This window comes from Orbicella franksi, chromosome 1 (assembly GCF_964199315.1).
Source record: "Orbicella franksi chromosome 1, jaOrbFran1.1, whole genome shotgun sequence".
NCBI lineage: Eukaryota > Metazoa > Cnidaria > Anthozoa > Scleractinia > Merulinidae > Orbicella > Orbicella franksi.
The window spans coordinates 25,538,880-25,552,944 of NC_138145.1; the positions used below are offsets into that span (position 1 = coordinate 25,538,880).

The 14,065-nt window shown below is 38.9% G+C and overlaps 1 protein-coding gene and 3 non-coding genes across 4 annotated transcripts; 3 read left to right on the forward strand and 1 right to left on the reverse strand.

Moving 5' to 3' along the window:
• Positions 1-3,321: 3,321 nt before the first annotated feature.
• Positions 3,322-6,824, reverse strand: LOC145499173 (uncharacterized). Its single transcript, XM_081478769.1, has 3 exons — positions 6,521-6,824; positions 4,813-5,174; positions 3,322-3,919 (listed from the first exon to the last, which is right to left on the reverse strand). The coding sequence occupies exons 1-3, from the start codon at positions 6,633-6,635 to the stop codon at positions 3,701-3,703; spliced, it is 696 nt and encodes a 231-aa protein (XP_081334895.1). The 5' UTR covers positions 6,636-6,824; the 3' UTR covers positions 3,322-3,700.
• Positions 6,825-10,319: 3,495 nt separating this feature from the next.
• Trnal-cag (transfer RNA leucine (anticodon CAG)) lies at positions 10,320-10,403 on the forward strand. Its single transcript has one exon. It is a non-coding gene; the product is annotated as a tRNA-Leu (tRNA).
• An 859-nt stretch (positions 10,404-11,262) lies between these two features.
• Positions 11,263-11,346, forward strand: Trnal-cag (transfer RNA leucine (anticodon CAG)). The gene has a single exon. It is a non-coding gene; the product is annotated as a tRNA-Leu (tRNA).
• A 1,809-nt stretch (positions 11,347-13,155) lies between these two features.
• On the forward strand, positions 13,156-13,239 carry Trnal-uag (transfer RNA leucine (anticodon UAG)). The gene has a single exon. It is a non-coding gene; the product is annotated as a tRNA-Leu (tRNA).
• Positions 13,240-14,065: the final 826 nt, after the last annotated feature.

Genomic DNA, 14,065 nt, shown 5'->3' on the forward strand with positions numbered 1-14,065 from the left:
TGACGAAGTTGACTGATTGACTGACTGACTGACTGGTGGACACACAGACGGACCGACTGTCCGACTTGCTGCTTGGTTCCGCGAATAATACTACACAACTAGAACCAATGATTCAACCACATGAAGGCAACTGGTATTGAAATCAGCTTTATTTATGAAAACTATATTGCTAGGCAAACCAAGTTGCTTGTATATAAAAATAGAAATTCAAACGGCTATAACAGACTCTTGATCCGTTCCTTGCAGGGTAGGAAATAACTGAATAAAACAGAAGTAACTAAGCATGTAGACCATCTATTCACTGACAAAGAGAAGCTATTTTTTTCGTTAGACCACTGGTCAGTAATATTCGTTCTTCGTATAGCTCATTCCTTCATAGCTCATCGTTCATCATAGTTCATTTCTAATTGTAGCAAGGTGTTCTAGCAAGAACTAGGGACTTCTGTCAGGTTAGTGTTCAAGTGAAACAGAGTCTGCTACAACTATACTTCAAAAGGTTGAGTGTTTTTTGGTTATATAATGTACGCGGTATATATATATTCGTGCACTCGTGCACTACCACTAATGCCTACTATTTGTCGTACAATAGTAACTCAGTACAATGCTACTAAAGCCAAACAAACAAAGATATCAAAATGTATAGTATGATTATCTAATAAGCTTGGTTTTAGCCTTATAGTATGCAAACTTTGATATTATTTTAAGCTTGCTATCTAAGAGAGCGACAGCGGCCTCGTTTTTAAAATGAATACGTTTGTAGAAAAATATTGACTCCTATCTAACTGTTATTCCTGAAAAATGCAACTAAATTTTCGGTATCCTCAAGGTACCTTCGTAGTAAAAACAAAAAAAAATTGTTGCCTCGAATTTTGTATTTTACCGATCATAACCATACCGGATTTTTTGTTTATGAAAATACTTTCAAACTTCTGATAAAAAATGGCAATCATATCATATGACCTAACTTACAACGTGAAAAAATCGTACTTGAAAAAATGTTTTTCTCTCGACCCCCCTCTCAGGTGGGGATGTGAGTTCAGTCTAAGCTGATGTCATTTATTTTCACTTCGAAATATGGAAATTGCAAGAAAAAATATCGGAAAATCAAACAATCAAGAGATCGCACGTAACCGTTCTCTGTAGCACTTGGTGACCAGACTTGTTAGTAAACTATAGCATTGCTCCTGATCGAATGTAAGCCACAGACCATCTGCTTAATAATAGTTTCTCGGTTTTTCTTTTGAGGTCCTAGGGAGCGAATGCTAGAGACAACTTAACCAATGCGACAGAGAAGACTCTTGTTATGGGGAGATAATCATGATAGCGAACACAATCACCTTAAATATAAGCTTATAAAAATAAAACTGATTATAAATATTTCAACTTAAATTTTAGGTTGCATGACTACAGGTCAGGTACTGACATCATTGATAAGATAACCAAAACTCATAATAAACGTGCAATTATGGTGATTTTCCACAAGCCCGGCATGTGATGCACTTACAGGGAAGATTATTTGATGTATCAAGCTAATCCTATGTAAGTTGTCGCGAGCTTCTCGAAGACTGCGAGCCAGGCTCACCGCTCAGGGAAATCAGTAGATATCTCGGGGACACGAGAAATGCGGACTATAGATCATGATAGATGAGCTGTTTAACACGATAAGAAAATGGGGAATAAACCTAACTGTCAGAAACTAAAAGCTGTAACTTGTCTTCCAAAAAAATTTTTTTTGGGTGTCAATTCCTACTTGGCTCTATTGGCCTAGCTAATTACTTTCTTATTGTTAACTGTGCTGGGTACTTTTCGCTAACTTACATATGACTTGGTGTATAATATTGCACTAAAAGCTTAAACGTGTCCTAAAATCTTTTTTTCCTACTTTGCTCTATTTTAAAGGCCTAGCCAGGCAGTAATTACTAACTCTGGCATTCTTAGCTATGAGTAAAGCATTTTTGATTAGCTAGCATTTGACTTAGTGTATAATACTGCACAGCAGTAATCTGAGTAGTGGGCCTTAGATTCAAATGTCGAACCTTTCATGCGCTAAACCTTTTAGCACTTCGATATCGAAACAATAAACGAGTAATGATGAAGGGCGGCGTTCAATCTAGAATGTTTTAAACCGTGATATATAAAATGTTCCAACAAAGAAAGGCAAAGTTTCCAGGGCCAATTTGTAACTTTTAATACCATTTTGGAAGCCAAGGACTATTCCCGGAGTTTTTTGGGGGGTCGCCGCCGCAATTACCCCATATTTTGCGTATCGCAAAAGGCGGAGCACAGTGAACTAGTGAAGTTACAATTTCCGGTGATTAAGACCTGGGGTAACTTGAAATAGAGATTATTGTGCCATAACTGTCTAAGAGATGTAACAATTGCGTGTGGCAAACAAGTGCGTGAACTCCACGCATTGAAGATTTCTTATCTAGGAGTTTCAATGGCTTCTCGAAGGCTTCAATTCGATGGCTTTCCAAAATTCGCCGATACCTTCGTTGGCTTTATTCCGATTGACTCTCGCTCGTTTGCATTTGCGCATAAAAAGATGGTCTGAAAAGTTCGATCGTTTGAAACCAGGCCCATACCTGAATATCAAGATATATAATATTTAACGTAACACCTCAACCAGTCGCTGTGAACCGGTAAGACAAACAAGTTTCTTGACTCACACGTATGTGATAATATTCAATCTCAAGTTGCATTGAGAATCTGGCTGAGCAAGCAAGCTTTACAATTAGGGAATAAGGGATAAGCACTGTGGAGACTAGAGGATATAGCCGGACCAATAAAGTAAATGAGACAACACCTACTCTTCGAGCTAGGAACCGAGTTTGTGGGATCCTAAGTAACTTCTACGTTAGTTTGTCTCAGTAAATGAATAATTGGAGATAGTAATTATTTCTCATGTTCCATGATTTCCATCAAGCAACTGATGTGTCAGTTGCTTGATGCAAATCATGCAACATGAAAAAAGTCAGGCTTCTGTCTGTAATCACGACTTCTGTTTGTAAGACGACTTCTGTTTGTAATTACGTAACTGGTTAGTTCGTCCTATTCTGTGATTGGAAATTTGTAGAGCTTTTTTTCGACAATTTGCCAAGACCGTGGTATCTATCAGTTTGAGGCAAATGAGAAATGGCATTTAAACTACTGATTTTTGAACGAGACAATATTCAGAGCCATCCATTGTTCACCTGCTCTTTGGCCATAAATTGGTTGAAATTGATTCATTGATGGCCGACCTCCAGCTAAATAAAAGAAGGATCCGTTCACACAACCTTATCCTTTGATATTCTTTTGCTTTTTTAATTTAATTTTGGTTTTTTCTTTTTTATCTTATTTTTTTTTTATTTTTTTTATTTGGCTTTATGGGATTTCGCAACTGTAGTATCACCAGATTTTTTAAATCTACTGTCAGATTTTTGTTAAATGTAAAAATATAACACCCTCTCTCTCTCTTAGGCAATACAACATAATGATTTTTCTCTGCTCAATTATCTCCTTTTAATATACTCTTGTCCCTTTAATCAGTTGTCTTTTCCAGAAGCATTTATTTTTGCCGCAGTTAGGCATTCTTCAATCAAAAGAACGGAGAACAAAATTTCACCGAACAAATCAGTGTCTATAATTTTTTTACTGGAAAACCTAAATCGTCGTTCATCAATGAAGCAAGAGATTGAATAGCCTTCGCTAAGTTAAACTACAGTGACATGCTTCTAAACCTGCCATTGAGTCTGCTACGAAGGCGAAACGGGGGGCTAATGAACTCTTTACTGCGAGCATCACCTATCAGGATCACAACCACCACCAAACGAAAGTTGTTTCGTCTCTCTGAGTCCACTGTGGATAGCTTGTAGACTGGAACGCCACGCTTACTGGGAGATTCGTAAACGGAGTCCAAATCAACCGTAAAGAAGTACTGTGAAGAAAACATTCTGATTAGAGATAATCGCACCTTTAAAACCCTTGATAAGACCCGTTGAATTAAAATACGCACAGTCCCCCTTCACGTCTTTACTCTAAATTACTCTATGAGTTCTCACGGTTCAAACGACAAGAGATAAGAAAACGAGACGAGGAAAAGTGATTTTCGACTAGGCAGTGACTTACCTTGGGCTGCTCTGAACTTACATTAGTTACCAACTTCAACTCGGTTCGTTCGCACTTCACGCTCGTCACGTTCCGTCGCGAACAGAGATGACTGCGATCGGCCTTATTTCTGTTTACCTAACTTGTCCAGTAATAACACAAATAGCATGCTGGCACATTAGAATAGTTTCAGAGGGGTGGTAAGTAACCGCGCTCACAGGGAGACTTCCAAGGGCTTCATTTGATTCAGTTACTCAGTACATACTCAGGAATATCAGCCCTTTAGCCGATCAAAGTAGGATTTCGAGACTGAGTAGCAGGAAGGCATTTCAAACCTTGTGCTTATGCTCTTGATTATCACTTTTCACATCAATCTCGCCTCGTTAGTCTCTTATTCAACTGGTTAGCAAAAGGGAAGATTGAGGGCTCTGGGAAAGTAAATGGCTTGAATCTCGATCATTTGTGGTCGCTCTCGTACTCGCATACCGATCCAAAGGTCTCTCATGGGAGCTCTCAGGAGAAATGTCCGGTAGTCAAGCCGTTTCAAGAGCGTCACAGCCTATTAGCAGTATTACAAAGCACTTCTGACGATGAAGTAAACCAAATTGTACTTTGCATTAAAAGTTTAGGAAAAGCATATTACCAGGCGAGGAACTATATAAACTGAGCCAGGGGTCGGCTCACGCAATCTCGACACTCTCATGTCACGCTATTTTTCTTTACCTTACTCGAAAAGTACGGTCCAGGCTGAGCCTTGAGGTGAACCCTTCCACATCTATCTCCGACCAGATGTGCTGCATCAGGAGTCCTTTCCACGTAAACTTCAATAGTTTGCACTTGATGGCCCCCGGTGGCAACACAAACTCTAACCTTGCCTTTGACCACTCGCTGCCTGGAATGGCGATTAACACGTGACTGCGTCTTGAAATAGAGCTCCTTCAGATCCGGGAACGTTACCGTGATGTGTAACGCAGTACCAGGTTCCTCTAGTTCCAGCTTCTCAAATATCGATTGACAACAACTGGTTGGAGACTGGGGCTCTGTTTTAGAGCCGGAATCTAATTTTACTTCCTCATTTCCTAAGTCTGCAGAACACGCAAAGAATAGAAATGACTCAGCGAAATTATAAGATCATCTGGCGTCTTCTTCCGCACGCTTATCATGACACTACTTTGCCCACAGAATTCCAATTACAAGCCATTGGACCCTGCTAATTCGAACTCGGTTATTTCGAGTTCCTCGTTACTTCGAACTAAAAACATTTCCCTTAGATTTACCCTTCATTCATTTACTACCAGCTATTTCGAACTATTTTTCTTCTCCCCTGCGAGTTCGAAAGAGCGGGGTTCTACACCATTGTGACCCGTGTCCGCTTTGATGTCTCCTGTCCTTGTGGCGGAATACGTGCTTGACGTTGTGTTCAGCCAGAAAAAAATTTTGACTGAGGATATGCGCATGACAAAATTATGACTGAGGCAATGCCCATGAAAAAATTATGACCGTGGCAATGCCCATGGTTAAATTCTCCTCCTAGGTATTTGGGGTGTTTTGGTAGCACAGAACGCAGTCAAAAGTGGAATGTGTGGGGCGATTATTATGGAAATGTCTAGATGGAGCTAATGTATTTGAAGACTCACATAGTATCTGCTCGCACTAACTTGGAAGTTCGCCTTAGAAAAAATGGCGATGATATTGCGCAAAATAGAGTGGATTTTTTTGGCTCTGACAAATAATTTAGTGTGTCAAACGTTTTGGTTGCTTAAATAAAACAAACATTTGGCAACTCGCTTGTGACGCGGAAGAAACTCGAGACACAGTCATGACAAGATTTGCATACGCTTGTTAAAGACGACGTGATATATTCACACAATGTCAAGTGACTTATAACTTCCTGTCGCGCTGAAGCACAAGGCAGTGAGGCGTAAAACATTTCATCTGAGAAATACAGCCTTCCTTGTCCAATTCTATCGCGCCTAGAAACTCTTACACCGATAAATTTCGTTCATTTAGAATCGATTTGTTTGCTAGTGGACAGATACACCGAGTTTTCCTTAAACTTGTCATTTTGTTCCGTTTGATCTCTGACCCATGTAATGTTTATTGACACCAAATTTAATAGTTCTTAGCCATTTTGCAGTCTGTTCTTTCTTTACAACAATAGTGACATTTTCCTCACCCAAGAATTTATACACTATTTTCAACGTTTGCTGCGGTAAAATTCATCGCTAAAAGTACACTCTTGCAAAGTAGTTACAATTTATACCCCTGCCTCCCATTCCTGCCGTCTGGCTATCACAGTGATTACGCGATTATCACACCAGCTTGTAGGCAAATGATTTTTGCATAATAATATCCAGACGTGTTTTTTTGCGGAAAAAGCTACGTTCCTATACATATTGGGTAATTAAAACAATTATTCTTCGCTACTTACCCACTTTCCAAGGCAAATTTTGTGCCATAAAAAAATTCAGTAGGCTGGTCAGCTTGCTGTCTATCTCAGCCCCTGTATTCAAAGAATCCAGGCTTTTCAACTCAGATTTTTCCATGACTTGACCGAACCTTGTAGTGAACTATAAACAGCCCAATTTGCTGCGATTGTTAGAATTTTGCCATCAGTTCAATCTAGTCCTCCGTTGGATCAAGCTTTGGATAAGTCTTTCCTTGAGAAAATTTGACGTCCATATATCTGTTGTTATTTAGGCGGACAAACAATTGTGCGATACGAAGTAATGCTACAGGCGGTCTAACGAACCAACCAAATTCATTCAGAATGTGATTGGCAACTGTCGAGTGAGAATGACACTTTATGATTGGTTCGTTCCTCTCAAAAGCTTCTGAAAGTTATGCAATCCAGCTTGAAAACAATAAACAACATTTAAAAAGAGAATAACTTTTCATCACCATGGCGACAGCAGGGGTTTTCCCTAGCTTAAGTGTTCCGTTCAAACTGTCCGTGGGCTCACAAAAATGTCAACTTCATCAATAGCCCTAAAGTTATCTTTGTTTCCATTAATTTATACGTGATGCCGGTTCAAACTTTGCTCAAACCAGAGAAAAGGTTTAGGAAATATTTGTTGGCGAAGTCTCAAGGAAATCTGGCAATTAGTGATTACTTGCTTCACAAGAGTGCGCTTACGTGACATCAAAATGTCACGGTCTATGAACTTACAGTTGAAGGAAACAAACATAAATAGCTTCAACCTTTGGCATTTTTTAGCGCATTGCCAAGTTCATGTATTCAAAAGAAGCACGGAAAAAGAAAACAAGGACACGTACAAACTAAAATAAACGATAACAAATGCAAAACAAAATATAGGCAAGAGTTTGAATCACACTAACACAGCTCAGGCTATTATAATTACAACTTCCTGTTTCAGCTGCTTGAACAAAGCCAGAGCGCTTCAACGGGGTGAAGGGTCAGGTATGCAGCTTTTGTGCTGCGGCAAATTTACATTTGTGGTGTCTGGTGCGGTTGGTGTTTTGGTGAGTGCCACCCGGTATATTCCTTGTACAAACCGATCAACACGGAAGCACTGTAGCGCACATCACAATCACATTTATTGCGGTGCTCCAACTTTAAGTTTTGTTCGTTTGGTTTAGTTTGAATCCTTCCCCAAATGAACACAAACTGCTAACCTGTTTCTTTTGATTCCTCCTTTTGAAGAAAACTGCTACTTGATTCTACACCCCCCCAACCGGGTAGGGGGGTTATCTCAGAGTTTTTTGTGGGGTCAGGTGTGTGGAACGAACCTTGAAACCTGTGCCCTATTTCAGACCAAAATCTGTGATTTTCCTGGAAAAAACCCCCTATTTCAGAACTAAGCAAAAAATTGATACCCCGACCTCTAAAATTAGTATACGGCTGTAATAATTATGCCCGCACTTAACCATAATTGTTTCTAATTTGCGCAAACATTTGAGAAGGGCTACAAATTTGCTAATGTTGGTGCGGAAAAAAGTTACTTGTACACAAAATATCCAATGCCAACCCAGAGTGAAAAACATACCCTATAAGTATTTCAGACCAAAATGGTCGAAATCTATACCCTTTTACGACCAAAACCACTCAAAAACCATATTCTGGAGCCTCACATACCTATACGGCTCATATAAGGAAGTATCTCTCCCCCCGGGTATTCTACCGGTAACAGAAAGAAGGAAGGGCTGATGATTTGTAGAAATTCTGTCACTTATCTCTGTTTCTTCTTCCTTATAAAACGTCCGCTGTGGGAATTGTCACGTACAGGGCTAACCTCATGATTTCCATTTCAAGAGATATTTTTTTTATACATATTATTTGTATCTTTTGAATAAAATACTGTGATTGTGATGTGGTGGACTTTAAACCGTGCAGCAAAGTCTAGATATCTTGGCAAAGTCTTTGATTAGTGCTCGGAAAGTGTACAAACTTTGATATATTTCCGCTTGCACGAAATTCATGTCTCATTGTCTGTGGTCACAGTGTTTGCTTACTAGGAATGTTATTCACTCACTCATCCTTATGCAAGTGAATATATGGAACGTCATGCATTTGAACTGGGGGAGAAAATCTTAAGACAACAGAGATCACGAGTGAGATCATAGCAGTAATGTTTGCGACTTAGGATGTTCCAAAAAGAAAACCCTGAAAAAAAATGCAGCTTGCCCCTGACGCAGTTTATTTTGGCAACTGACAACACTGCGATAACCTCTCGTCCTAAAACAACCATCCTTGTAATGTTAACGTGGCAGATAAGGCCCCTCCAAAGGAGTGTGTGTATCTATATTTCCTGCTCTCATAGACAAATACATGCACGTTCTCATCCGGGTCCACATGTGCTTCTACAAGTGCTGAATGAAACGTCTGAAAAAGAAAAGTGTTGCAATTCACACTGTTTTGAAAACTGCGTGCAGGAACAAACGCACTGCATTTATGTAATGAGGTGTCCCGGTGAAATTTACTTACAGGAAGCCTCTGGAGACATAGGAAACGAAAGGCGTTAAAGGTGGTCCGTCACGTTTTCTCGAGTAATTTTTGGTGATACCATTGATGCACGAAGTTACCTTCAAATCAGCAGAAACCTCAAAAAACGTGTACTACAGTAAAATGTAATGACAAAAGGGAGGATTGTTATGACTGTGACGCATAGCAAAAGAAGCGCAAGTTAAATCTTTCAAGATAAACCGTCCATGACCTGGGGTTCATGATGAGGAAGTTTCGAGGATGACGTTCATAAATTACAGTGCATATTGAACTGTCGTTGCTTAGGAACAATAGAAATAAAAATTACACATTTCATCCAACAACACAGTCAGCTGAGAAGTGGACTTGATTTACGACATTTTGAGTCATCATTGAACCTTAAACCGGCATTACGTAATGAAATTTCATCTTTTGCTATTAAGCCTATAAATACTATACAGCTGACCTCGTTACTGACATAGGTTAAGCTTCATATAGTGTTTACAGTAACACTGATTCATGCACCGATGGATCATAAAATCAGTTCCTGATGAAGGAGATGAAGTTATACCAAGACAGGCTCCTGACCAAGACAATTTATAAATTCGCACCAAACCACTCTCCACTATAAGAAATGAACTATCAAGTTTCCTGGTGAATAAACATCGTGCTAAAATTGAAAATTAACAAAGGATTAAATTACGGGAAGAAACTGAACTCCAAAGTTCATTCTCGTCCCCAGATCCTCCTGTCTTTCTTAGCCGTCGGAGCCTTAGCACGAGGGGAAAATGGCAAAATTTTTGGAAAAAATATTCCTTAATTCAACGCTGGTTTTCTTCCAAAAAATATCATTTGGCTGACATATAAGTAAAACCGTTCAAACACGGCACCGAAAGACCTTCAGGAAAATTACAACTGACTAACCTGGATAATTATCAGTGAAGTTCTTCATGACAAAACATGGGAATGCCATTTCACTTGGGTTAAAATTTTACCTTTCCTTTTTAATATCTTTCCAGGTCCGTTAGTAGGTTCTGTAAGCGAACGGTTTTAGTTGAAGATTAACCAGTGGATAATTTCTGGAAGAAAACAAGCGTCGAATTAATGAAAATCTTAGTTCAAGTTTCTTAGTTTAGCCAATCAAATGCTCTGTCTTCAGAGCCACCTTTTCCTCGTGCTAAGGCTTCGCCGGCTAAGCGGGACAGGTGGCTCTGGGAACGACAATGTCTAAAGCTTTGCTAAATATCATTCCTTTCCGACAAGAGATTCAACTTGTAATCATGTGCAAGTCAGGATGGCTGAGCGGTCTAAGGCGCTGCGTTCAGGTCGCAGTCTACTCTTGTAGGCGTGGGTTCGAATCCCACTCCTGACAACAACCTGCTCTTTGTTAAAACAAAACACATGAAGCCGGACGCCGTCAAAGGAATCTTCTTTTTTCTACATTTTGTTCAGCCGTTTGTTCTCTTTGATGTGTTGAAATGAAAATTTTCAATTGCTCTTCAAGTTTTGCGATCAAAATGATCACGCTAAAATTTTTTTCAGATGTTGAAAGAATGCTATGAAATATTCAAATGTTGTTTCCCTTGCGGACTGGCTTGGAAAAGTGATAATCGTGATTTTGTTTGGCATAGAAAATGTGGTGCGTGGTCGTTAGAACAAATGAGGCTCGCTTGATTTGTCACCCGAACGGTGAATAACGTTTGTAGCTAGCATGTGGACATAGCAAAATAGTCAAGAAAAGTACACTGAAAATTGATGAGAGGCAATCAGAATGTAGCACGTTGTGATCAAATTTTTTTTCCGTTTCTAAGGTTAAAATAAGCTCAACAAGTTGAGGTATCACCTATACAGCTATGCCTTAGGATCAACGCACGAGGAATCACTGACTGCAAGTTACAATGACAAAAAGCTTGTGGATGTGGTTAGGCAAGTATGGTAAATACTTGTGGAGGAGTCCCGCCTTACGTCCATAATATGACACCCCTCTAATTACGACCACATTTTTAGCCCGGTGAAAAGGCTTTGATATTCAGTCATTGTGGTATGTTAAGGACTCCTTTAATACGATCACAACTTTACGGGCTAAAGATGGGGTGCTATTAACATAGTTCTAATGTATAACATTCATTCGTCGGCTAAGAGAGACAGGCGACTCTGGAAACGAGAATGTTCAAAGCTTTGCTAAATATGATCCCTTTCTCTCCAGATATTTAGCCTGTAATCATGTGCAAGTCAGGATGGCCGAGCGGTCTAAGGCGCTGCGTTCAGGTCGCAGTCTACTCTTGTAGGCGTGGGTTCGAATCCCACTCCTGACAACGTACCTGCTTTTTGTTAATATAATTAAAACATGAAGTCGGACGCCTGTCAAAGGAATCTTCTTTTTTCTACATTTTGTTCAGCTGTTTGTTCTCTCTGATGAGTTGATTTGAAATTTTTCAATTGCTCGTCAAGTTTTGCGATCAAAGTGATCATACAAAAAGGTTTTCAGGTTTTCAGATGTTAAAAGAATGCTTTGAAATCTTAAAACGGTCATTCCCCTTGACTGGCTTGGAAGACTGACAATCGTGATTTTGTTTGGCCTACAAAATGTGGTGCGTGCTCCCCTGATTTGTCACCCGACCAGTGAACAACGATTTAGCCTCTGGACACTGAACAAAATGGTCAAGAAAAAAAATACATTGAAACTTGATGAGAGGCAATCAGAATACTGAGTACGTTGTGATCATAATTTTTGCCTTTTCTAAGGTTAAAATAAGCAGAATAAGTTAATGTATCACCTATACAACTATATACATCAAGATCATAGCAAGAAGAATCACTGACGGCAACATATAATGACAAAACAATTGTGGATGTGATCGGGTAAGCCGGGTAAATATTTATGGGGGAGCCCCGCCTTCCAACTCGATAATACGACCACCTTATTACAACCACTTTTTTAGCCAAAAGAAAAGGTTCATAGTCGGTCATTGTGGTATGTTAGACACCTTTAATAGGACCACAACTTTATGGGTTAAAGATGGGGTGCTATTAACATGGTTCTACTGTGTAACATTCATATAACTGCAGAAAAGAGATAATCAATATCAGCTTCTAGAGAGTCATTAAAATGTTTCTATTTCAACGGTTCACTTCATGCGCATGATATGCAAAAACAGAAAAAAATAGGCAAAAAGCAAAACATGAAACACGAGAATAGATGAACTTAATCAAATTCAAAGAACAATTTAATGTACTTGATGTTTCATGGTCAAGCGCGACCACGCCTTTTTGTGAGACCTTTTAAAGACATTCATTTTTAATTAATACTGACTCAGTTTGTTCAAAGCAAGCAGTATTCACGAAGCCACAATTATATTTTCATAACTTCAATTCTTGAGAACGTTCACATTTCTGGTGATTGTTTATTACACTAATATTCTGCGAAGAAACTGGACTATTTTTGTTTTAATAGAAAGAAAGAGATTGCTCATTAGACAGATTAATCAGCATCACCGTACCCGTTTCCGAGATAACAATTTTTTTTTCTCTGGCGAGGGAAGCCATGAAGAAGAAGACATGCCAATTACACGTCGCGCATCTGATGTTCAGTTTAAGTTACATTTTTCAAGATAACCATCCATGACATGGAAATCTGGAGGTGGATGTCCACTAATTACAGTATATTTTTAACTGTGGTTGCTTAGGAACTTGGTAAACCTCAAAGGGGCTCAATCACGGTATTTTAAGTTATTTTGGCCACATACAAAATTACCTTTAAATGGTAGGAAACCTGAAAATAACAGTTCAATAAGATAGAAAAACACCAAAGGGATAATGATAAACTATAATGGAACAAGCATGGCTAAGGATGGAGAAGATTGACACGGATTGCAAACGACGAATTTGAAAAATTGACACTAAACTTTTCAATACGCGCAAACCGTGACTGAGCGCCTTTAAAGATAAAAACTATAAAAATTAAACTTACAATGACATTTTTTTTTCTAACAACGTAATCTTTTCTTCGTGCCAATTGGCTTCGCCGGCTAAGAGGGACAAGCGACTCTCAGGACGAAAATGTCTAAAGCTTTGTTAAATATGGTTCTTTTGTGACAAGAGATTTAGCCTATAGTTATGTGCAAGTCAGGATGGCCGAGCGGTCGAAGGCGCTGCGTTTAGGTCGCAGTCTACTCTTGTAGGCGTGGGTTCGAATCCCACCCCTGACAATATATTTGCTCTCTGTTAATATAACGAAAAAGATGAAGCTGGACGCCGTCGAAGGAATCATCTTTTCTACATTTTGTTGAGCCGCTCTTTGATATGTTGATTTTAAATTTTTCAGTTGCTCTTCAAGTTTTGGGATAAAAATGATAACGTTAAAAAGTGATAAAATGGTGAAATGGTGAAACAATGCTTTGAAATCTTCAAATGTTGTTTTCCTTGACCAGCTTGGATCACAACACGATCACAACTTTATGGGCTAAAGATGGGGTGCTATTAACATAGTTCTAAATATATACATTCACATATTTGAGGAAAAGAGATGATCAATATCAGCTACAAGGAAGTCGTCGAAATGTTTTTATTTCAACGGTTCATTTAATGTGCGTGTTATATGAAAGCAGAAAAACAGGTAAAAAGCAAAACATGAAACATGAAAATCGATGTACGTTATCAAATTCAAAGAACAATTTCATGTACTTCATGTTTCATGGTAAAGCGCGACCACGCCTTTTTGCAAAACTTTTCAAGGAATTCATTTTACTACACTGATTCAGCTTGCTCCTAGCAAGAAGCATTTACGATGCCACAATTATATTTTCATTTCGTCCTGGGTACTTTCACGTATCTGGTGACTGTTTATTATACTAATATTCTGCAAACAAACTGGCCTATTTTTGTTTTATAGAAAGAAAGAGATTGTTAGACAGATCAATCAACATCACAGTACTCGTTTCCGAGATAACATTTTTTTTCTCTGGCAAGGAAAGCCATAAAGAAGAATACATGCCAATTACACGTCGCGCATTTGAGGTACAGTTTAAGTTAAAT